We start from the raw sequence: 24145 nt of genomic DNA on the forward strand, positions 1-24145 counted from the left end.
ACGGAAAGCTTTTGTAAATGAAACTTCAAAACTCTTGAAAATCAGCAATACAGTTAGAAATATATACAGTATGTAAAAAAATGTTGCTACACACTCATTCCTTGATTAATACTTCCGATAGGAAGAAACTGAAAGTTTATGTAAAGAAGAAGAGAAGAAAATATTTGGTTGATAAGCTTTTTATGGTGTGTAGTGTAAACAGAGAGCTTTTTAAGTTCCCAAATGTAAAGCTTTTGACCACAAAACTTTCTGTCGAAGAAATGGTCTACTTTCAGACTGACATTTTGTACTTACATATGTATGTATTTCATCCCTTAAAAAGATATACGTTTATAAGGATGCTATGAGCGCCGAGAATTGTGTTTCTTGCAACATTTGCATGTAGTCAAAGAATTTCCATATACATACATGCATACATATGCCAATTTTTAGTTGCATAGTACAAAAGCCATTTGGATCTTTTGTTTCTTGTGGAGAAAGGACATGACAAATAGCGATAGAAATATATAAAATTCCTGCATAACGGTATGTAGAAAAGACTCAGTCACTGAGCACAACTAAGAGAGTTTGGCAGGAAAAGGAACTGCATAGAAAAAAAACATAAATACGAATCTCACGGCGAGCCGAAGTGTTGATGCGATAAATCGTAGACGAAACGAAAAGAAAACGGATTATTTTGCAATTAAAAATTTTTAAGAACATATTTGTGAATTGTGAGTAATATAATAATCTTAAGCCTAATAAAGCGAAAAGTGGAAATTTGCATTAACGTAAGCATAACATTACGGTAGACACTAATTGAATTCAATCGAAAATTTGCGAATTCTGCACAACGCCCACACTTCTTGATACATTTCCAATACTAACAGTATCTGCTATCAACCAGCAAAAGGAAAAAAATCAAGCATCTTTTCCATAAGTTCTGTAACTCAACTAGAGCAACCAGAAAATGCGTAGTCGCACAGAATTAGTGACCACCACTTTCGAGGACTCCGAAGAGGATTACAGCGAGGATGATGATGACTCCGAGGAGGATTGGCGTCCGGCCGCCTCATCATCGGCCAATAAAAATGGCAAAAAGCAAAAGCAAAATCGTTTGGCTGGCGCAGCAGCGGGCAGCGGTGGTACTAGCAGCATCAGCGGTGGGGGCAATGCCAAACGTGGTCGAAAGCGTAAAGGCGCTACGAATGTGGGTGGTGGTAAGCAGCAAACAGTGGTGGCTAAACGAAAAGCACCCAGCGCTGCATACGAAGAAAGCGATGATGATGATGATGATGATGACAATGATGATGATATCGATGAGGATGAAGATGCTGTGTTGAATGAGGAGTTGAGTGATGATGAGTTGGACGATTATGAGGATTATGAGGCGCAAGCAACGACCGGTACAGCACATGTGCCGGCAACTACAAAGAAGGGTGGTGGTGGTGGTGGTGTTGCAGCAGCAGCAACTAATAATTTGCCACCCAAAAAGCAATTTACGGATAAAACTAGCACATCCGCAACGCCTGGTGCAACAGCAGGCTCTTCAGCAGCAGTTCCACAACATTCGCTTGAGTTGCTACTTTACAAACGGGATTTGAATGAGGATTATTCCAAAAATAATCGTTTATGCCTGTGGCGAAAGGATGATAATAACTTGTTGCAGAAATATATACGTGTTAAGACTGCACCGGAGGAGCTGCTCTTCACATCCAGCTCAGTGGTGAGTAAATGAAAAAGGTTTCTATGCTAAATTTAAGCTAAATAAGAATTAAGGAAGTTTATTATGGAAGAATATTAAAAAAAAATGTATTTTTATGTTAAGTGGATGCTGAGATCGTACTCAAGCATATCACAGGGGTCCGTATATATCTTGGAATTACTTGGAGCCCAAAACTAGACATGCATTTCAAGACTAGCGTGGCAAAAGAGTAGAGATATTTCTACTTTTTAATTAACGGTGTTTAACTCAGAAAACTGTTTTAATGGGCACAAAGTTCTTTCTACTGAAGATTAGTACTTCTTCCATACTATTTTTAAAGGTTTGATATGATAGAATTGCGGGAAATATTTGCTAAAGCCACTGCTTTCAAATGTCGTAACAACCTTCCAAGAGCTAAAATTCGTATGGCACTGGTTGAACTTGTATATTGCGAGTATATTACGGATTCAGAACCCAATAATTTTTTTCCTTCCCTCCCTTCTGTCCATCCATCTCTATATTTGCGAACTAGTCTCTCAGTTTTTGAGTTATCAATTCGAAATCTTGCACACGTTCTACTTGTTTGTCGAAACCGATATCGGACCACTGTACGCTATCTAGGTTCCATACAAACTGAACGACCAAATCATGTCCTTATATGGAAAACTTTTTTATTTAAGGAGATCTCTTCACAAAATTTGTCATAAACCAATGTGCAAGGAAACGCTACAACTCCCAAGAGATTGTAAATAAGACAAGACTTTATATACTCTTTTTTTAATTTTAAAATGTTTCTTGTTATACCGTGGTATATTAAATTTGCGACGAAGTTTTTAACACCCAGAAGTAAACGTCGGAGTCCCTATAAAATATATACATATATGATTAGCATGATGAGCTGAGTTGATTTAGACATGTCCGCCTGTCTGTAAAAATACGAACTAGTCTCTTAAGCTATCGATCTAAAATTTTGCAGCCGTCTTTTCCTCACTAAGAAGCTGAATCGCACCACTATAGCATATAGCTGCCATACCAACTGAACAATCGGAATCAAGTGCTTGTATGGGAAACTTTTTTATTTGACATAATATAATATATTCACGAAATTTGGCATGAGTTATTTCCTAAAGCAACAATATAATCTACAAAGAAATTGTTTAGATCGGATCACTATAGCATACTGTTATATTAACTAAACGATCGGAGTAAAGTGCTTGCATGGAAACGTCTTTCATTTGACGAGATATCTCCACAATTTAAATTAATTCACAAAGTTAGGCATGGATTATTGTCTAAGGCAACAATGTAATATTTGAAGAAATTGTTAAGATCAGATAACTATATCATATAGCAGCCATACAAATTGAACGATCAGAATTAAGTTCTTGTAAGGAACCTTTGTATTTGTGAAGGGTATTATAGCTTCGGTGCAACCGAAGTTTACGTTTTTCCTTGTTTTGATTAAAAAATAGTATATAAGTGTTAGATGACATTTAAAAAGTAGGAATATCAGTTTAAAAAATATACCATATGGTCAAATTAGCAAATTGTGTGAGAGTTGAGATCAATGAGATCACGGCTACGGAAACTTTAAAATGTTGCAGAAGTGTGTTGGAAAGTCTACTTTAACACGAACAAAAGTAATTTCGTCCCACGAGTCGTCCATCCACCTCTGTTAATGACGATTACATCAAAAAAGATAAAGAAAAAGTGCTTTCAAATCATCGGGTCTCAATACATTTTGCTTGGACGTGGGTTTCTGAGTATGGCGTTTGAACTATCCAACAATCTAGCGAATGACGCTCCAAAACTGAGTCGAAACCGAAAAAAACAAAATTCGCTGAAGGCACTCATCCCCTGTCGAAACTTAAAACAATTGTATGGAAAATTGAATTAAGCGTTGGCATGCTTGTGTTGACTTAGGAACCTATTTTGAAGGCGGTAATAAAGATTTATATTCAAATACGTGAATTGAATGAAGTATATTTTTCAATGCGGATCAAATTTGATCCGATGGAAAGTTGATCTTATGTTCGTAATTTTAGGACTTTGCCTTACCCTAATTTGTTTACTTTTGGTATTTATTAAATAAGACACAGCTCTGTCAGTATTTTTTGCATTATGTTCTTTAATTTCCCACTTCTATTTATTACTTCGTAACCGATGTCGAATCTCTTTAAATTGTATCTTCTTAATTGAATGTCATCGTATTCTCTGCTACAATTTGAAAGTTCTGCATTGTGAGCCATGGTCCATAGATACTTCATAAGTCTCAAGGTATCATTATCTCGAAAGAAAACAGTGCTTTAGAAAATTCAGATATATTTCTTAAAAGTAAATAAGTAGATAGACCATATCTTCAGGAAAAGCTGGCAGGTGTATACAGAGTTGCTTGTTTTTGAATACTTAGGGTGGACAAAGGAACGCTTGGGTAAGAAAACTCTGAAGCCGGCCTCGTTGCTGGAATACTCCAGATTTATAATCTTATTTGTCTATAGAATATATGTTAATTTACTGATTTAGTTTTGTTTGTGTCTAATTATGTCTTTATTAAGATTATTTCTGAAACTTTAAAATCATAAAATTTCACTTTTGTTTCATAGTATTCAAGCTGGGATGACAAACGCTTGTCTGACTTTGTAAGCATCAAAGTAAAATGTCTGGATCCGAATAATCGGCGTGTTAAAATTATGGACACCGCTGAGCTTAGCAAATTAGTCAAAGAACAAACGAAAAATAACGAACAACAAAAGTTGAATAAACGAAAAGGCAATGATGGCGACGAAAGTGATGATGATGGTGCACTCGATAATGACGATAACGAAGAAGATGACGATGAATTGGACACCGAAGATGAAGATGAGTTGGACTACGGCGAAGCGGCCGCATCGAAAACCAAAACAGGCGCCAAAAAGCCGCCACAGAAAAGGGCGCCAACCAAAAGTGGTGTGAAAAATTTGAAACGAAACGATAGCACTGATGAAAATGATAATGAGGAAGACGAGGAAATCGATGAGGACGACATTGATGACGACGAGGATGATGGTGATGAAGATGATGATGAGTAAATGTGTATGTGAAAGCGAAATTGTATGAATTCATTAACGATATAAAATAATTAAGCGATTTTAATATTGAATTAGTAGAGACTAGTATAGAGCGGGTGACGAAGAGAGCAACGGAAGAAAACGTACACTTAAGCATTTCAAGTTATTTATTACTGAACCTTAACGATTTTTCAGCATGTGTGTGTTAATTTTGAAATAATTATTAATGATATTAGTATATAATATCGTCACAGTGCGCAACGCAGGTACTTTCAAGGCTGACGGGGTGGTTTAGACTGCACGTGAGCTTCAGTGTGGCAGTTCTCGTGGCGGCTGCTTTGCGAACTTTGACCGCTTTAAACTATAAACACGCATACTTACCATACAGACGAATACTTCTAAGTAAAATTCAAGCCAAATCAAGGTTTAAATATTAACGAAAAGTTTTATTATATATGGAGAATAAGTAAAGGAGGCTAAATACTAGACTAAGTTTTGTGTGATCAACCATTATAAATACTTAAGACTTACCGAAATCAGTAGATATTTAATTTAAGTTTACGAATTCGATTAGAAAAGATGGAAATTTTGCCAAAATACCCATACAAATAAATTTATATGCATGCATGTATTTATGAAAAAAGTCTTACTGTTTCTTTTTTGGGTCACTTAAGTAATTTATGGTGAGTTATAAAGATTATTACTATAACTGCAGAGATGCAGAGGCAGAAAAAGAAGAGAATCCACGCAAAATTTGTTCAACATAGTTACCATCCAGCTGCTGTAATGGCTTATTGGACAGTCTCCTGTAAGGCCTTACACCTCTTCAGTTCTGTGAAAAAGGGATTAAAACTGGAAAAAAGTGTACCAGCCGGATGTTTTAGAAGGCTTGGTAAAGCAGTTAAGTAATACTATCTTCGATGGAAGCATAGGATCTTTCAGCAAGATTCTGCTCCAACACACAAGGCAAAAACCATCTAGCAGTGGATTAAAAGCCTAGTTTCATTAGCTGCAACTGATTGACCCTCTGGAAGTAAAGATTTTAACCTATTGAACTACATTTTATGGTCAGAGGCTGAAAATAGGACTTGTCAAATACCTCACAAAAATTTAGAGAGTCTCAAAAAGTCTTTGGCTCTAGCAGCGTCGTCAATACCGACCTGAACTTGTAACATAACTTATGGCTGAACTAAATGCTTGGACCTTTGCCAAATTTACAGTTAATGAATGGATCAGAGTCCATGTAATCGGAACGGATCCGGATATGAGCAGAGTCAAAGTTGATAAACCCAACAGAACTTTCCACACCTATTTAGAGAATGTTAATATCGATACAATAACAGCAATAAAAAAATTGAAATGAAGTGGGGGTCGTAGGATGTGCCAAACAAATGATACTCTCAATGTTAGACGTCAAATGAGTATATTTCGCCTCTCACTGAACACCTTTCACTCTAGTGAAGTTTCTCAAATAGAATAGTTTCAAAAGTCTGATGATGATGAGAAATAACGAGCTCATTTCATATTCTAGTTCGTATCATTAACTATTTCGAATGTTTTCCTTAAATAAATGTCTCCGATTTAAAATCCTGTTAACAATCCTTTGGAGTGGTTTTTAGAGTTGAGGACCTGACCGTTGTAACTTCGATTACGGCTCTTCAGTTTAAATTTCAGCATAAGAAACTGATGTAAGAGTGAAACCATAATAAAGAAGAGTCAATTTGAGGAAGAAGCAAGAAAATAAATAGTTAGCGTCCTTGTGGTTGTCTTATATGCAACGATTTTGTTTAGTATTTCAAGTTCAAAGCTGAATAGGTAAGGGGTTCACCCTGCTTTAGATGCAAGGCTATTGGAATTTCTGAATAACCCTCTGCTTTTCGTTTCCTATAGGTAGTAGTTTGTTGGCGAAAATCGTTATAACAAAGTCATCTCGCTAAAAGAGAACTACAGAGTGCAACTAGAACATAACGCTATCCTGAAAACAAAATAAATACCTTTATACTTACTCAGCGTTTAATTAAGAACATAAACGTGTTTCCTTCAATCTTAAAGCTCACATATTTATTTACCGCTTTATGAGCAAGTTTTTGGCCACTATATCTATAAAAATATATAAACAAACGGTACTTTGTTATTAACATTAAGCAGTTAAACCGCAACTCTCAAGCGCTTCACCAAGTCTGCACACTTATTTATCTAGTTTAACAACAATTGTTTCCCACGGGCCGATCTCGAAGTTGGAAAAGTAAATCTTCTCGCTCTGTTCTTGCTCCAGCATTTTTACGCCACTAAAATACATGGCTGTCATATCCATGGAGACACGCTTCTGACCGAAATTCGAAACCGATACAAATGAGTTTCGACGGGGATAGACACGCTCCACCACAATAATATCATCGTTGCTGCAACGTATTTCTGTGTTGGATAGGGTCTTCTCTGGTTTGCAAATGGCATTCTTATACAACGACGGTGAACGATAACGTAATTCGATCATTTTCGTGACTATTTGGAAATTTTCATGACTAAATTGCGCCGTCTGTGGAAGCCAAGGCAAAGTCTCACGATTCGTAAACTGCCTCGTGCTATTCAACCATTCCATAGTGGCGAGATGGTGTAAATGTTTAGTCTCGTTATGCTCATTTTGTGGATCGGTGATGGCTTCCAATGCGATTTCATCGCCGTAGAAAATATTGGGTGTGCCCGGTAGCATGAGTTGCATAACAGTCGCAGCCAAAGTAATATTCTTACTTTGGCCGTAGCGTGTAAAGCGTTGTTGATCGACGCCACCAATGGACCAATGCAGCCATGGCCCCTCCTCGACGGGTGCGAGTGGACCATTAAGTAGTCTATTGATATGATGCTCTAAATATCTTGTGCCGTTCGAAACGTCCAAGTGCACGTCGACTAAATCGATGTGTTGTAGTGCCAATGGACTCAGCGTGGGATGCAACTCTTGTATTAGTGCCTCATTAGCGATAAGTATGCGATCAGGACCGACAAGCTGCTTCCACTCATGCAAATTAGCTAGCAGACGATCGTCATCGACAAAATTTTCTAAACCTTTCAAATAGAAACCATCCACACCCAGATGCAACCATTTCAGTATGGCATCGCTGACCACATTTCCAGCCGAAGAGATCGGTAGTTGTGGTATAGTTTTGGTAGCCACATTTGCTGTTTTTCCACTGTAAGTACTTTCGGTTTCATTATTTGATTGTGTTGTTGAAAGAGCCACAACTATTGCAGGCTTCGTCGTTGTGGCTTCATCCAATCTTTTAATAAAACCGCTAATCGGCAGATCAAGCAACAGGGAAATGTTACGCTCGTGTAGTGTTACTGCCAACAGTTGTAAGTCTTGTGCTGTACCCAAGACCTTGGCCACCTCATGCAGCGATGTTGGATGCGTAAAGTCATCGGGGTAGTGAGTTGAGGGGAATATCGAATTTAGACGCACAGCAGCAACGCCAAGTGAGGCCAGGTAGTCAGCACGCTGCACAATGCCGCGCAAATCACCAATCCCGTCATCGTTTGAGTCTTGGAAACTGGCGGGAAATATCTCATAGAAGACGCTGCCGCGATACCAAGCTGTTCTGTGTGTTGGAAAAAATATACGTAAATGCAAAATTCAAGAAATTGTTCAACAAATATTTTTTTAGTACTACTCACTTTGGATTGCAGGTCTTTGGCAGGGTAACAATCATAGCCACCACTATGGCACACATAGCTAATAAGCTAGACATGAAGACGAAGAATGTGCATTTACGGATCAGCGGCCAATTCCATGAAACGAACGAAGGTGTGTCCTTTGAAAGTGTACCGTTTGTGCCATTTGAATCCTAGTGGGGGCAGAAATTGATTATATTATTTGTAAAACATGTCGAAAGATTAAATTATTTATATATAAATGTCTAATAATAAGCCAGGAAACCTTAACTCGATACAATTTTTGGCATTTAGATCCGACTCACGTCCATACCAATACAATTTTTAAGTGACATTTTTTGAATGAGCTAAATTGTTCGAGAATTTGATCATCGATATAAATTACTTCCATAGCACTGATACTTAAAATGCTATGAACCCTCATTCGATGAGCAACCATTCATTTCACTTTACTAATCATTAATTCTTTCCAAAAATTTCTGAACTTGGGCAAGAATATCGTACACAAGATTTGTAACGTCTTTTGATATGTTATATCATCTTTGAAAATTATTAAGATACGATAACAACTAGTTATTCATTATCCATATCGAAATTCGCCAAAGTTCATTTCCGGACTTTAGCAAAACCTTTTAGTACTTCGGGTCGAGTGGAAGCAAAAAATAGTTTTATGTTTAAATATTCATGAGAAATATTACGTCTCCCGCAATTTTATAAATAGTATACCCATGGCGACGATAAAGTTCATTTACGCCACTGTCAAAAATTGACTCGGCAAAAAATTGAAGAATTAGGCTGGAAAATTCTATCGCACCCACTATATTCCCCGGACATAGCACCCTCTGATTACTTCTCACTTGTTTTTGTCCTTACAAATTTTTTTGACAATAAATTCAAAAATGAAGAAGATGTCAAACAAGCACTGATTCAATTTTTCGAATCAAAAGATGACAAATTCCGAAAATTGCCCTCCCGCTGGCAAGAGATCATTAATAATAATGGCAATTAAATTATTCAATAAAGTTAATAGGCTGTAAAAATAAATTTGATAAAATAAACGGACAGAACATTTCGGTAGACCTAATATATATATATAAATAAATGATTAGAATGGACAAGGGGCATGGCACCGCACACCTTTAAGTGAAAACCCATATCTCAGGACTACAAGTTGTACTATCAATTTTGACCACTCCTAGTTCCCATACATAAAATTTTAAATTCCTTCTGATTTTTTCACTTTACAGTACATATATATTATATATCAATGAAGTTATCATAATAAAGCTTTGCATAAATAGTGCCCTCAAGGTATTCCATCTTACGTCCGAATATTTTCGAAATCGCATTATAGCGTTTAGGGACCCAGACACCAAATATGTGGACCCTAGTGCATACGGTTGATTTTTACCAAATATATCGGTCAATCTGTGAGGTCTATAGCTTAAATCTTTCTTCTCTTAACTCCTATACACCTGATACATATGAATATTTTCGAATTTCCGGTTGACTTTATAACGCACTAACTAAGTGTCTTAATGAAATTCAAAAAAATTATCTCTTTCTAATGACAGTGTATCCTGTTGCATAATATGAATGAAATCTGGGCAATACCTTCCCTAATCTCCATATACCCAATATTCGGATTTTCAAACATTGGCTTGACTTTTTACCTTATATTGTATATTGACCAATCTATGAGGTAACTTTTTATTAAGTTTAAGTTAAGTCAGACAAAACTGAATAAAACCATATAAAATAATTTCAAACTTCCTGTTGGCTATAAAAAATGCACCTGTGAAGGGTATTATAGCTTCGGTGCAGCTGAGAGCAGCGTTTTGATATTGAAGAATAGCTTCAATTGATACATAACCAGGATGAGTGCCTACCTCATATTATTTTTCGCCTAAAGCAATGATGTGTTTACTTTTTGCCAAAATCGTTGTAAAAATGCAATAAAAACGAAATTAAGCAAAAACGAGTCCCTCGCCATCCGTGAGCAACAACAGGTAACAAATTTCCGAGTCTCAATTATGGTTTAATAGGCTCCTAATTTGTTTTACAGTTAATAAAGCGTTTGTGCAAAAATACTAAACATGCCAATGCGTAATCTAACTGGCATTTATTTACAGTTTCGATACTTAATTGTTTAAATAATTTGCACATTTCAATTTCACTCTACAATTTAAAGTGCAAACATTTCACTTTGAGTTTTGTATCGTCACTCTCAACCCCGAACTGAAAGCTGACGATGGTTAATATTAACGTCTACTGCAATTTTATGTATGTTAATATATATGTATGTATTTATAAATAAGTAAATAAAATAATAGCAAACAAGTGAGGAAGGGCTAATTTCGGGTGTAACCGAACATTTTATACTGTTGCAAAAATTCAAGGTGCTGGTGGAATTATATATTATATTAAACAAGTAAAAACGTTAAGTTCGGTTGCACCGACGCTATAATACCTTTCAAAAATACACTTCTTAGTGAGAAAAGAACTAGTGCGGACTACCGACGGACATGGCTAAATCGACTAGATCGACATAATATACCCTGTTAGGGTATAAAAATGTTGCGAAAGAATTCAACATTTCTTATTCAAAGAAATCGTGAATAACTAACAATCAAGTTTGCTATCTTCTTAACTTATATTGAAGGCCCTTAACTTAGACTTTATTTTATTGCTATCTTTAGGATCGTGTCAGCTAAAATTGTATTAAAGACATCTTCCACTAAGATATATGTATGTGTTATCAACGAAGATGCTAAATTCAATATAGAAATATTTAGTTGTTGTGGAAAACGTCAACCAGAGGATCGGAATTTATTATATTAGAGATATGAGATTTAGACTAAGGTATAGACCAATTCCATTCTAATTCACGCTAAATCACATATTTTTTTAGAAAACTTTTCCATTTAATTTCATTAAAATGTCACATTTTGACCAACCTGAACGGTTTGGTGGAAAGACGAAAATCAATACATGGGGTATATTGGGGGCAGAGGAAGGGAAGAGCTGATTGTATAAATTTGGAAATTTCTCAGATATACTTGAGAACGTATTTTCAAGAAAGTTTTTAAATATATAACTCACACACTGAACGACGTATTCGGCATAAAACTTTTTAAGAGAACGGAAACTATTATAAGTATTATATAGGAGTTGGGGGTAGTTTTGACCCCATTTCGTCTATTTTTGAGAATACTACATGCCCCATACTAAAAGAAATGCTCCTTGGGTGTCATTAAGGTACCTCACATACCATCACCAATCATAATTGATTTTCCCTAAAAGTGGGCGGGGCCACGCCCATCGTCCAATTTTAACAGCGGCTCCAATTAAACATTCTTGATCCTGGATGTAAAGCTTAATGTCTCTGACGGATTTAGTTATTGACTTATCACACTTTTAGTAGCTTTTAACAAAACCGTTATACGGGCGTGGTTATAATCCGATTTCACCTGTTTTCATACTGTCGTAAGAATTGTCGAAATGATTTGTCCTGTGCAAATTTGCGCGATATAACTAGAATGGTTTGGAAAATATATACATTAAACTTAGTAGGGGCGGAGCCACGCCTACTTTTTAAGTAGTTTCAAACCACTGGTGCCCCTCCTTAATGTGATTCGATGTGCCAAATTTGAGTTCTGTATCTTAATTTACGACTCAGTTATGGCCCTTTATACGTTTTCGATTAATGGCGTTTTGTGGGCGTGGCACTTGTCTAATTACGCTCATCTATAAACTCGTCCTTACTTTTAGCCAAGAAACATGTGTACAAAGATTCATCAAGATATCATAATTTTTACTCAAGTTACGGACAGAGAGACATCCGGATTTCAACTCGTCTCGTCATCCTTATCAGTTATATACAATACATACAAGTACATATATAACCCTATATCTAACTCGATTACTTTTAAGTGAACAAAACTATTATACCTTGTAGCAACATGTTGCAAGAGTATAAATATTATATTATTGGGTTGAAACCCAAGTTGCGTGCGTGTGATTATGACATATAAAGTGGATGCACGATAATAATTGTGGAGTCACGTGGTCACATAGTCTTGCTTACCGGCGTGCAACATTGCTTCTCATGACATTTACTGTAAATATTTGAATATATATAAACTTACAAACATATGTATATACATATGGCACATATTCTCATTGCATTTATATTTTTACATGGATTTAAAAAAAGCAGAAGTCAGCTTATGAATAACCTTAGGAAAACTAGAGCGGAATATAGAGGTATCGAATAAATATGAATCACCGATAACGGTAAATTTTCCATAACAAACACACGTAAAAGAAGAATTCATGATTTCTAACATTTGGTTTAATTACCGTCACAGTGTAAAATCATTTAACATAGCTACGTTTGACGGATAAATTGCTTATGAAAGCGAACATAAAAATACGTTTTTTATTATGCCTCATAGGTGCATTTATCACTTCTCAATTAACACCATTCTTTGATCAAGGGATAATGAGAAGTTAGCTTTCGCATAGAAACCCAGCACGATAGCTCACTTAAGCTTCTAAATGAGTGATCAAAGGTCCGTAGCATCGTTTACAATGACTAACTTGGGATTTACTTCATGCCGGGTTAGTCACCTCAGTACAAGATATTATATAAATCACGAAAGATGTAATGACGCGTAAATAAATTGAAAGTGAAAAAATTATCAAAAAAAAAGTCGATAAAATTTACTCTGATGGAAATTTTTACAAGCCTCAGGGTATGTAACGTTTGCCACGAAGTTTGTAACACCCCAAAGGAAACGTTGGAAACCCTAAAAAATATATACATACATACTCGTACGTATATGGTATAATTGATCAGCATGACGAGCTGAGCCGATTTAGCCATGTCAGTCTGTATATACGCGAACTAGTTCTGTTTTTATTTGACAAGATATCTTCATCTTTGGCTTCAATTATTCTCCAAGCTAACAATACAGTATCCGAAAGATATGTTCAGATCGGACCAATAAAGTATACAGCTGTCACACAAACTGACCGATAAAAATCAAGTTCTTTTGAGAAAACTTGAACCTGTGAAGGGTATTATAGTTTCGCTGCAGCCGAAGTTAGCGTTTTATTTTGTTTGAGCTTCATCCGATCCTTCTAACTATGCTAACTAAAACTTTGAATTTAATGCACCAATTATTTATTGGACCTTAAAGATGTAGAATAAAATATGAATGTTTTCTATTATTCCATTCGGTCAGCATGAATCATGCACCAAATTTTATTCAATCGATGCTGTTGATGATTGATTCAAGCACCTGTTAACGGTGAAGCGAACACAAACAAAGACTCACGTATAGCGGGGGTCCTGTTATCGATATGATACTAGATGTGCATATGGAAGCACGTACAAAGCAGCATTTATATATGTATGAATGTATATACAATATGCTGCAAACAACTGTAAATACACACACACACACAAGAAACAGAAAATTCATTGCTCCTGCCAATTACGATGTATGTGGATTGCATTCGTGGATTTTGTCCCAATATTTTGCTAGAGAATAGCACAAATTTCACTGCTGTCAAAATTTTTTAACAAAAAATATTATGATATTATTAATAAAAGGAAATAATAAAAATTAATATAAATAGATATAAATAAAAGCATAGTAAAATGGTGCACTTGACGCATAAACAGTTTCAATGACGTTTACGTGCGGTTATCTGCCTGTGCTAAGGTAGGCACGTACGTTTTTTGCAGCAATATTTTTTGCCTCAACGTGCTGTCGAAGCAATTTGACATTATCACCCGTACGTTGCCTTGCACACACACCCACTCACACCAACCAAACACAACACAGATGTGAAGTAGATGATTACATGCCCCTCAATAGAGCTTCTTGAACAACTTTCACCCACTAATTGTTTCACATGCACACATATGTACTTATATATATGTATTTTTGGCCATATTTTGTTGTCTGATTTTGGAAGCCTCACCTGCACTGCGCCGCCATTGTTGACTTGCAAATGTTGGTAGGCGTGTGTTTTGTGGAATAGCGTTGTGGCCGCCGTATCCGGCGCATCCATGCCAATGCCGGAGCTGCTGCCCGACGATGAACTTGTCTCGACCTTGGCATCCGCATCCTCATCATTACACAAGTTGGCCGAAGCTGTGCTGTCATTGTCAATACAGGGTGTTAGCGGATGTGAGAATGTAACCGGCGTTGATGTGCCATTTGTAGTGGACAATAGCGGACAGGTGGATGCCTCCTCCTCGGGCAGGAATGTCGACACTGAGGGCGATTCAATAAGCGTGGCTGGCAATTCTACATCGAGTAGCGTGGGATCTGTTGAAATACCCATGGCGTTCATAGCTTTTAATTATATTCTGCTTTTCAATTTTAATTTTTCCACACGAATTTTAAACTTTTTCACGCACTATGAAAATCATTGCTTAACTTTTCACCGCTAATTGGCAACACGTTATGTTTTGCTTACGTTGTGTACGTATGTATATGTTTGTGTGTATGTATATGTGTGCGTATGTGTTAATTTCAATATCGTTGAACGCGAAGTAAGAAAAATTTTGCTGACAATGACTTGGCGGCACAATCTCTCGTCACAAACTGAATTCTTTTGCTATCCGCAATTATTTACACTGTGTTATTTGTAGAACCCAATTGGATGAATAAGTGAACCAAATGTGATTGAGTTTATTTTTAACATATACTAAATATTTACATACATATCTACAAAAGTATATATATATATATATATATATACGTTTGCATAACTGAAAAGCGCAAGCGAAAACTAATTGGAAACGTTTCAATACGCTGTTGAGCATGTACATATGTATGTACGTATGTACACAAACCACAAACGTTGATGCCCTGCAGGAAAAATGTGGTAAAATAGTATACAATATTCGGCAAAATCACTTGAAACTAAATTTTAATTATTTCTATTCTGTCCATTGCCCTGAATAGAGCATACATATTATATTTGCAATAAAGTTTGTAACACCCATTGTGGACCTAGGAAGTAAATGTGGTACATACATATAGAAATGATCAGCATGACGAGCTAAGTTGATTTAGCTATGTCCGTGTGTCTGTATGAACGCGAACTTGTGACTTAGTTTTAGAGATAGCGTTCTGAAAATTAACACACATCATTTCCTCCCCAAGAAGCTGTTTATTTGTGGGAACCGGCGATATCGGCCAACTATAGCATATAGCTGCCATACAAGTTAACCAATCAAAATCCAGATAAAGATTCCCTAGTTATTATATAATATATTAAGGCTTTTTTAAGTTTTATCTCAAATGTTGGTACTTTAGCATATAATTTTTAGCTCAACGCTTGAGGTTAATTTCGTTTTTGACACAAAAACAAAAGAAAATTAATAAATTGATGTGAATCCTTCAATCCATTTACAAACATATTTACCATAAATTGTCAGACTTTACAACTTTTTACTCATTTTACTTCACATATCAAATGAAAAATAACTTAATTGATGCACATTTTCCGACAAATTTTTAAAAAAGGAAGTGACTTTTAAAAAAGGAGTGAAAACTTCCTTTTTTTATTTTTTTTATCCGAATTGCAAAATCTGACGATACAGACACGCTTAAGTGTTTGAAATATAAAATTCGGAAATACTACTGTTTTAGTTGTGCAAGTTTTCCTACGGGGTGCTGATGAGTTTTCGCAAAAATTTTGTTCAAACATTTTATCTTATCATAGAGTATAAAAATTAATTTAAGTAATATTATTTTTAATGATAAATAACTGGGTTAGCTATATGATTAAATATAAATAATAATAATGAATTACTGTCAATGTTAGAAGAGCAACAGTTTAATACTCTGATAACAAACAGAGCGAAAAGAGAAAACTCTTAGTAAAAGAATATTAGCTGTTCAATATGTCTTTCAACAACCGTTATATCTTGTGGCACTTGCCTAATGACAAAGTTTTACCAACACTGGATAACCGAACGATCGCTAATAAGTTTGACAACAATTATTTCGTTCCGAAACCAGCAAAGAATGATTTCACAAATCGGAATGATTTAATAAGCTGGAAACGAGTACTATACTAAAGGCATTGAGACCAAAAATTAATTTGTAAGGAAAAATTCTGGAACGATTATTGAAAGTGTTCTTCATTCATTCGTTTCAATAGACTTACCAAGCTGCACTATCGATAACATGCGATAAAATTAAGGATTTGAATGCAGTAAAATAATATATCTTAATTTTCTTTATAGGACTCAAGCTCAGAAGATCAGCATAGAATACAAACTGCTAAATGGAAGGATTAGCAGCGGTTTATTACGAAAGAAATTTTCACACGACGCTTATGTACTATGGGCAGTCTAATGAAATATGAGTACTACTAAAGAGAATTACTGCACTCGGCTCTCTGAAAAAGATGAAATACTATGGCAACTGATTTATAATATTGAAATATAACAATCTGTCGGTAGGAAAGAGAAAGAAATATTGTTGGATATTATAGTAAAGCTTAGAAGAAGCACTAAGAGTAAATTTTGTTTTGTACCAAGTTTTGAGAGAACTATAACATATATACAAATAACGATATGAAACATTCTGACTTTACTTTCACAGGTTTTTCGATAAAATTTTATTTTACCCTGAGCAAAGTATATTAAGTTTACAACGATGTTTATGACAATCCAAAGGAGACAACGTCCGCTGAGTTTTACGTGAGTACCTGCCGTCGAAGGCCATACTCACGGTGCTTCAAAGCACAACGTATCAAAACAATGCGTTGATAGGCGCCCCAAATAATACGAGCTTTTTGCAAGTATTAATTTGGTTACCAGTGGCCAGTGTGTAGGCCACACCAACCATCTTGGTAAGATTCGAGGCCGACCTAAAACCTCTTCCGTTTTCGGATACGGAACCCAGTTGCTTGTGCAACTTCTTTTTTCGAACTGAAATTCAGTTCTTCCAGCATTTAAGTTTAAACCACAGCCACCACGATACTCCCCAAAGGGCCGAACCCAATGAGCAGATTGAACCGAAGTCCAAGATCATTCTGCTCCCCGTGGTACCAGCATTGAGTCTCCGGTAAGACTGTGTAGCCGAAGCTACTGCCAGTTGAGCCCCACCTTACTCAATGACTGGTGACATTTGTCGCTTGAACTTCAAATGTCTTTTTATTTGGAAGCTCATTTAAAGTCTATAATATCAGTTCAAGCTGAGTATTATAGCACTATTTCTGACATCATTAACTATGCTGATATTTCTGGGCAAAATAAAATAACAGTCATAGAGCATTTGGCTTCTAGTCGCCTTTTACAACATACATGCCTTACTACGCGTAAATTCTTACCCCTACCCGCAGGGGGAACCCGAAGGAGACGTCGGAGACCGTATAAAGTATATCAGCGTATCTGAAATTTTGCTAACGCTGTTTTTTCTTCAAGAAACTGCTCATTTGTCGTTATCGCTGATATCGGACTACTATAGCATATAGCTGCCATACAAACTGACCGATCAAAATCAAGTTCTTGCAAGGAAGCTTTTTTATATGTAAAGGGTACTCTAGCTTCGGTTTGTCCGAAGTTAACGTTTTTATACTCTCGCAACATATTGCTACAGAGTATAATAGTTTTGTTCACCTAACGGTTGTTTCTATCACCTAAAACTCATCGAGTTAGATATAGGACTATGTATATATAAATGATCAGGATGAAGAGACGAGTTGAAATCCGGGTGACTGTATGTCCGTCCATCCGTCCGTCTCCAAGCTGTAACTTGAGTAAAAGTTGAGATATCTTTATGCGACTTGGTACACATGTTTCTTGGTACCGTAGGAGGTTGGTATTGCAGATGGGCGTAATCGGACCACGGCCCCGCCCACAAAACGCAATTTATCAAAAATAAATAAATTGTCATAACTAAGCGCCACAATAAGATACAAGACTGTTATTTGGTACACAGGATCACATTAGGGAGGGGCATCTGCAGTTTAAAAGTGTTTTAAAAAGTGGGCGTGGTCCCGCACCCTAATAGGTTTAATGTGCATATCTCCTAAGCCGCTAAAGCTATAATAACAAAATTCAATGGGAAACAAATGTTTTTAGCACCTCTATCGGGTGACAACTTAAAAGCGCGATAAATCAAGCGCTAAACACGCCAGAGACATTAAATTTTATCTATAGGATGGTATGAGATAATTTTATAGGAACCGTGTTCAAAATTAGTCAGGGCCTGGCACCGCCCACTTTTAGGTGAAACCCCAGATCTTGGGATCTGCTTAACCGATTTCAACCAAATTCGGTACATAACATTCTTCTCATATTCCTCTGTTATAGTATGCAAATGGGCGAAATCGGATTACAACCACGCCTACTACCCAAATAACAGCACTTTAAATTCCATCTGCTAATTATCAACTGGAATCATTTTTAAATAATTTGTTATTAGCTGCTTTTCCTTAAAGTGCTAACCTAATACGGAAAGTACATTATATATATCTACATACATATGTATGTATGTATACCTCTGCCATAAGCAATTAAAGTAATAAAGTTTTGAATATACTTTTTGATCAATCGGAGAAGCAAATTAATATTTTTTATTGAATAAGTATGTATGTGTGCCTGTATATTTGAATATGACAGTTTAGTGAATTTGCCATATCACATGCGCATGTTTATTTTGTTTACTTTAGACCGCATTACCCATTAACCACACAAAAACAAACTATATTTTCTATACATATGTTATATAGTTACCCTGTAAGAACGATACGATGAAAAATTCAGTTAGAATATTTCTGTTGTAAACTAGAATAATGTCAAAATTGGAACTATTGTAGTCAGTCATGTAGCGTACAGTTATTTCGGTGAATCTGCATATAAGAACACGAAAAAACATTAACTTCGGTTGCACCGCAACTAGCTGTATGCTATAGGGGTCCGATTTGAACAATGTCTTCGAAAATTGCACCGTTTCCTTGAACAATAATACGTACCCAATTTTGCGCAGATATCTCTAAAAATACTAAAGTTTTTTTTACAAGCACTTGATTCCAATCGTTCAGTTTGTATGGCAGCTATATGCTACAGTGGTCCGATATCGGCGGTTCCGACAAATCAGCAGCTCCTGGAAAAAAAAACATGAGCAAAATTTCAGATCGATATCTCAAAAACTGGGGGCACTAGTTTATTTTGTAGGACTTCCATCCATTTGTAGGATTTCATTCCATGTTCTCATCGTCCCTAAATAAAGAGAAACCTCTTAAGTTCTGGGGATAGATCTTTTGCGTTCAGCGTTATTTGGTTACCCCACTGCTGTTATTGACAAAATTTAAGATATTGTTCTAATACAACAAAATTTATTTTAAAATTTATAAGGAAATCAGCGACGATTTCACAACTCGGGATTTGTCTTCTGACACCAGAAATAGGAGCAAAAGTTCCACCAAAAATTTATGGAAAATATAAGTCACTTAATGTGTACATATGTTGCTATTTCAAAATTGCTGTTTCAAAAATAGATATGCAACAATCTCAATTCCACAGATAATATCACAATCCATCAATGGAGACTGGTGCGACTGATAAAGGAAGCTTTAGCAGCCACTTTTGGAATCAAATCTGTTAATTTACGGATTGTTATGCTTAAGTGCCATGAGAGTTCAGCATATGAATTAATAGTTGTTTCTTTCTGTTTGAAGAGTATTGTGGGCAGTAAGGAAATATGAAATCTCAGATCACTTTGGACCAGTATTTATTCCTTATATTTATATCTATGAAATCAAGCATCTGCGGATTAAACGTATTAGTTAACAGTAAAATTTTGAGCGCATTGGTCCAACATGTAAGTAATTGTGACTTAATACTAAATTGCTACCAGCTTCCCTAAGTGATTCAAACCTAAGTAGATCTTTGTATTATCTATAACTTTGCCATATATTTTTTTCTCATAGGACTTGTAGTTTTGCCGGAAATCGAGATATGTTCTCAACATTCAAAAATTCAACCTTCCCATCTTCCAACTCCCGACATCAGATCGCCTAAAAAAGGGTATATTAAGTTTGCCACAATGTTTGTAACACCCAACTGGAAACGTCGGAGACCCTTTAAAGTATATACATACATAAATGATCAGCGTGTCGATGTAGCCATGTCCGTCTGTCTGTCCGTTTGTATGTACGCGAACTATCTTCTCAGTGAAATGCTAATAAAGATCTTTTTATACCCTTTTATCCTATTAAAAAATACACCTGTGAAGGGTATTATACCTTCGTTATAAACCAAGTTAACGTTTTTTCTTGTTTTTACTTTCATTTTTGTCATTTCTCACTCTTTAACATTTTCAAAGGCTTCTACACTAGCTTAACTCCTGAATGTCTCTATGCAGTTCTAAATTGAAATTTTATCACGATTTTAATACTTTTGTTAAATTCCGTTAATTTTTTTATTTTTGTGTACTTTTTTTATTTTACAGCTACGTTCAAAAAAAATGTATACTGATCTCATAAATAATATAATTAAGTGTGCATTAAGTTCACATATGGACTCCTGTATGTACAATTATTTGTAAATAATCATTTCAAATACAATTAACAAATTCATACATACATACTTATCATTTATTTATAAACACAAATGCATAAATATAAATTTACAAATTCCTGTGCAAGACCATGTTAGAAAACATTTCCATGATTTTTGTGACACATTTTTCATTCGGCGTCTGCGCAATACAACGCCGACTCTCTCTTAACATCCACAATTTGTTTCAAGGCGCTTTGGGTCATTCATCACTAAAATGAACCAGTGAACGGTATTCATCCATCTGCGACGATTTTGGTTAAGTTCGAATTGTTTATACATGAATTAAATGAAAATAATGCTTTGAGTTTTTATACTTTTATATAAATCTTGCTTTCGAATTATGTGCTTAAAGAAAGCTTTTGATGCGTAAGTACTATTGAGTATTTTTGCAGTTATTTTACATTTGATTGTAACATTGCAAAATATAAGCTTTAAGGCATTGCTAGTTTTCATAAACTTTTAATAGAAATAAATGGAAGTGAAACAACGCTTTAGGAACCGGAAGATTAGAATAGAAGCAGATACTAGCGTGACCAGATTAGCAGTAAAAGAATTTTTACAAAAGTATGTGTTGCATTTTTTTCTTGTTGACTACTAAACCATATATTATAAGTATTGATTGATTACAAAAACACAAATAATAATAATTTTAAATTCCGAAATAAGGCAGCATTTTAAGCTGCCGTATCACTGCAGTATATTTCAAGCAGAGGTATTTGCTATTAGGAAAGTCGCGCAACTAGCCTCCAATCCTAAGTGCCTTAGGAAGCAGGGCAGCAATGGAGAGTGTAGTCAAAAACAAGCGACTTCAGTTCAACTAGGTGCCAGATCACAAAGGCATCGATAACAATGAGATAGTGGACGGGATTGCCCACAGTGGTGTATAGCTATCATTCGAAAACATGACCGACCCTTGGTAACCCATGCATTGTCTTTACGACGATCTGGACAGGAGCATGACAAGAAAAGTCAAAACGCTATAGAATGAACTACCGGGACGCAAAACTGCAAAAATCATGTGTAAAGCGGTAGACGAAAAATACAAATAGTTCCTAATCACTCCTCTCAGAAGGAACTGTAGGAACATGATTGAAATACTCACTGGTCACAGTCTGGTGACGGCACACGCCCGCAGAATTGGGCTGAGAGATCAAGATGGCTGCAGAAATTTCAAAAGCAAGGCAACAGGAAAACAATGGATCATCTCTGGTGCACTTTTCCCGCATTAGTAAGGCAACGTTTCAGGCAATCGGGAGCTGCACGGTGTGAGACACTGGAAGAAGTAGCGATAGTGAAGCCCCAGAACCTATTGAAATTCGCGTCAAACGCTGGCCTGCTGAAGGGTAACAATATTTCATGAACTACGGCTAACGTAACCTAACCCAATTTCGGAAGGAACGAAAAATTCAAATTGTAAAAATATTTTGTGTTGACTGCAAATAATTTATAGTTATTGTTTATGGCGATCATTAACTTCATGGTTACTTGCGAAATTCTGCCAGCCCTTGGATGGCTAAAAACCGGGCCTATTCCGGTTAGGTAGAAGCAACTGTCTTAGGAATGGTCATTTGCGCTATACGATAATTCTTACAGTTGAAGTACATACATACATATATTTATGTATGGTCGAATTCATTTTATCTACGAAACTGTATACCTAAGAATATATAGTAATATACGACTACCAAACCATCAGGTTACCACACGAGTTATTGAACAAAAAATTCATACATTTTTTTTTACAAAGACCTACTGGTCTTTAGTAATGCCGGATGGAGGTTCAGTTTAATTAGAGCTGAAGTATTCGTCATTAAGGAAGTTAACGCTTAAGCGAACTTTAAGAGCGACTTGATATCTAATGTTGATCCTTCATCCAGCCCCTTGAACTGCGAAGCTCCTAAATATCTAAGACGAGTTCTACCTAAGGCTAAACAGAAGTATAGCAGGTATTCCAGCTTTTCTCCCATACTTCCCTGCACTTTTTGCATGTATTGTCGTTACTAATGCTCATCCACCTGTAATTAGGCCAAGAACCGTCCTGCAGTCCTTTCGGGACTGTGTGAGTGAAAAGCTGCGTGTTTTTCTTCGGGACTTTTACTTAAAGAGACATAATTACACCCGTTAAATGATAAATGTAAACAAAAACCTGCTAATATAAAAAATATTTAAATATTTACAACAAAAACAAGAAAAAACGTTTACTTCGGTTGCGCCGAAGCTATAATACCCTTCACCAATACAAAGGCCCCCTACAAGAACTTGATTCCGAACGTTCAATTTGTATGACAGCTATATGATATAGTGATCTGATCTGACCAATTTCTGTGGAGAATAATTTGTTGCCTTAAGCAATAACTCGTGTCTAATTTCGTGAAGATACCTCGTCAAATAAAAAAATTTTCCATGCAAGCACTTTACTCCGATCGTTCAGTTAATATGCCAGCATATATATGGCAGCCATATGCTATAGTCATCCGATCTATACAATTTTTTCGGAGATTAGATTAATGCTTTAAATAATAATACATGCCAAATTTCGTGAAGATACCTCGTCAAATGAAAGAGTTTTCCATACAAGCACTTCATTCCGATTGTTCAGTTTGTATGGCAGCTATATGCTATAGTGGTCTGATATCGGCCGTTCCGACAAATGAGCAGCTTCTTAATTAGAAAAGGACAGGTGCAAAATTCCATATCGATAGCATAAAAACTGAGGGACTAGTTTGTATATATACATACAGACGGACAGACGGACAGACGGACAGACAGACAGACAGACAGACGGACATGGCTAAATCAACTCAGCTCATCATGCTGATCATTTATGTATATATTTTATAGGGTCTCCGACGTTTCCTTCTGGGTGTTACAAACTTCGTGGCAAACTTAATATACCCTGTTCAGGGTATAATTAATAACAATTGTCAGATGAGATCACACAAAGAGCTAAGGGGGCCTTAATTAGCTTTTAATATCAGCATTTTCGAGTCGTTAAAATAACGTTTGCTTTTAATTACAAGAACACACAGGTGTTACGTAACACTCTTCCTTACGTTTTACTAATTAAGGTTTAAACAAAAAACAAGCTTCCAGCGAATATTCAGAATAATTATAAGTATAAAAAATAATTTTCTCTTTCATGGGTTTGGA

General features: G+C 36.0%; 2 protein-coding genes and 1 long non-coding RNA gene across 3 annotated transcripts; 2 read left to right on the forward strand and 1 right to left on the reverse strand.

The window, feature by feature from the left end:
- The first annotated feature begins 372 nt into the window (after positions 1-372).
- LOC106617001 (nucleolin) lies at positions 373-5376 on the forward strand. The gene is made up of 2 exons (XM_014233961.3): positions 373-1705; positions 4288-5376. The coding sequence occupies exons 1-2, from the start codon at positions 950-952 to the stop codon at positions 4750-4752; spliced, it is 1221 nt and encodes a 406-aa protein (XP_014089436.1). The 5' UTR covers positions 373-949; the 3' UTR covers positions 4753-5376.
- Positions 5377-6765: 1389 nt separating this feature from the next.
- LOC106616693 (alpha-amylase 3) lies at positions 6766-15055 on the reverse strand. Its single transcript, XM_014233515.3, has 3 exons — positions 14389-15055; positions 8398-8567; positions 6766-8321 (listed from the first exon to the last, which is right to left on the reverse strand). The coding sequence occupies exons 1-3, from the start codon at positions 14761-14763 to the stop codon at positions 6920-6922; spliced, it is 1947 nt and encodes a 648-aa protein (XP_014088990.1). The 5' UTR covers positions 14764-15055; the 3' UTR covers positions 6766-6919.
- A 1174-nt stretch (positions 15056-16229) lies between these two features.
- On the forward strand, positions 16230-16949 carry LOC138855971 (uncharacterized). The gene is made up of 2 exons (XR_011395109.1): positions 16230-16526; positions 16670-16949. It is a non-coding gene; the product is annotated as an uncharacterized lncRNA (long non-coding RNA).
- Positions 16950-24145: the final 7196 nt, after the last annotated feature.

This window comes from Bactrocera oleae, chromosome 3, assembly GCF_042242935.1.
Source record: "Bactrocera oleae isolate idBacOlea1 chromosome 3, idBacOlea1, whole genome shotgun sequence".
In the NCBI taxonomy this organism is placed as follows: domain Eukaryota; kingdom Metazoa; phylum Arthropoda; class Insecta; order Diptera; family Tephritidae; genus Bactrocera; species Bactrocera oleae.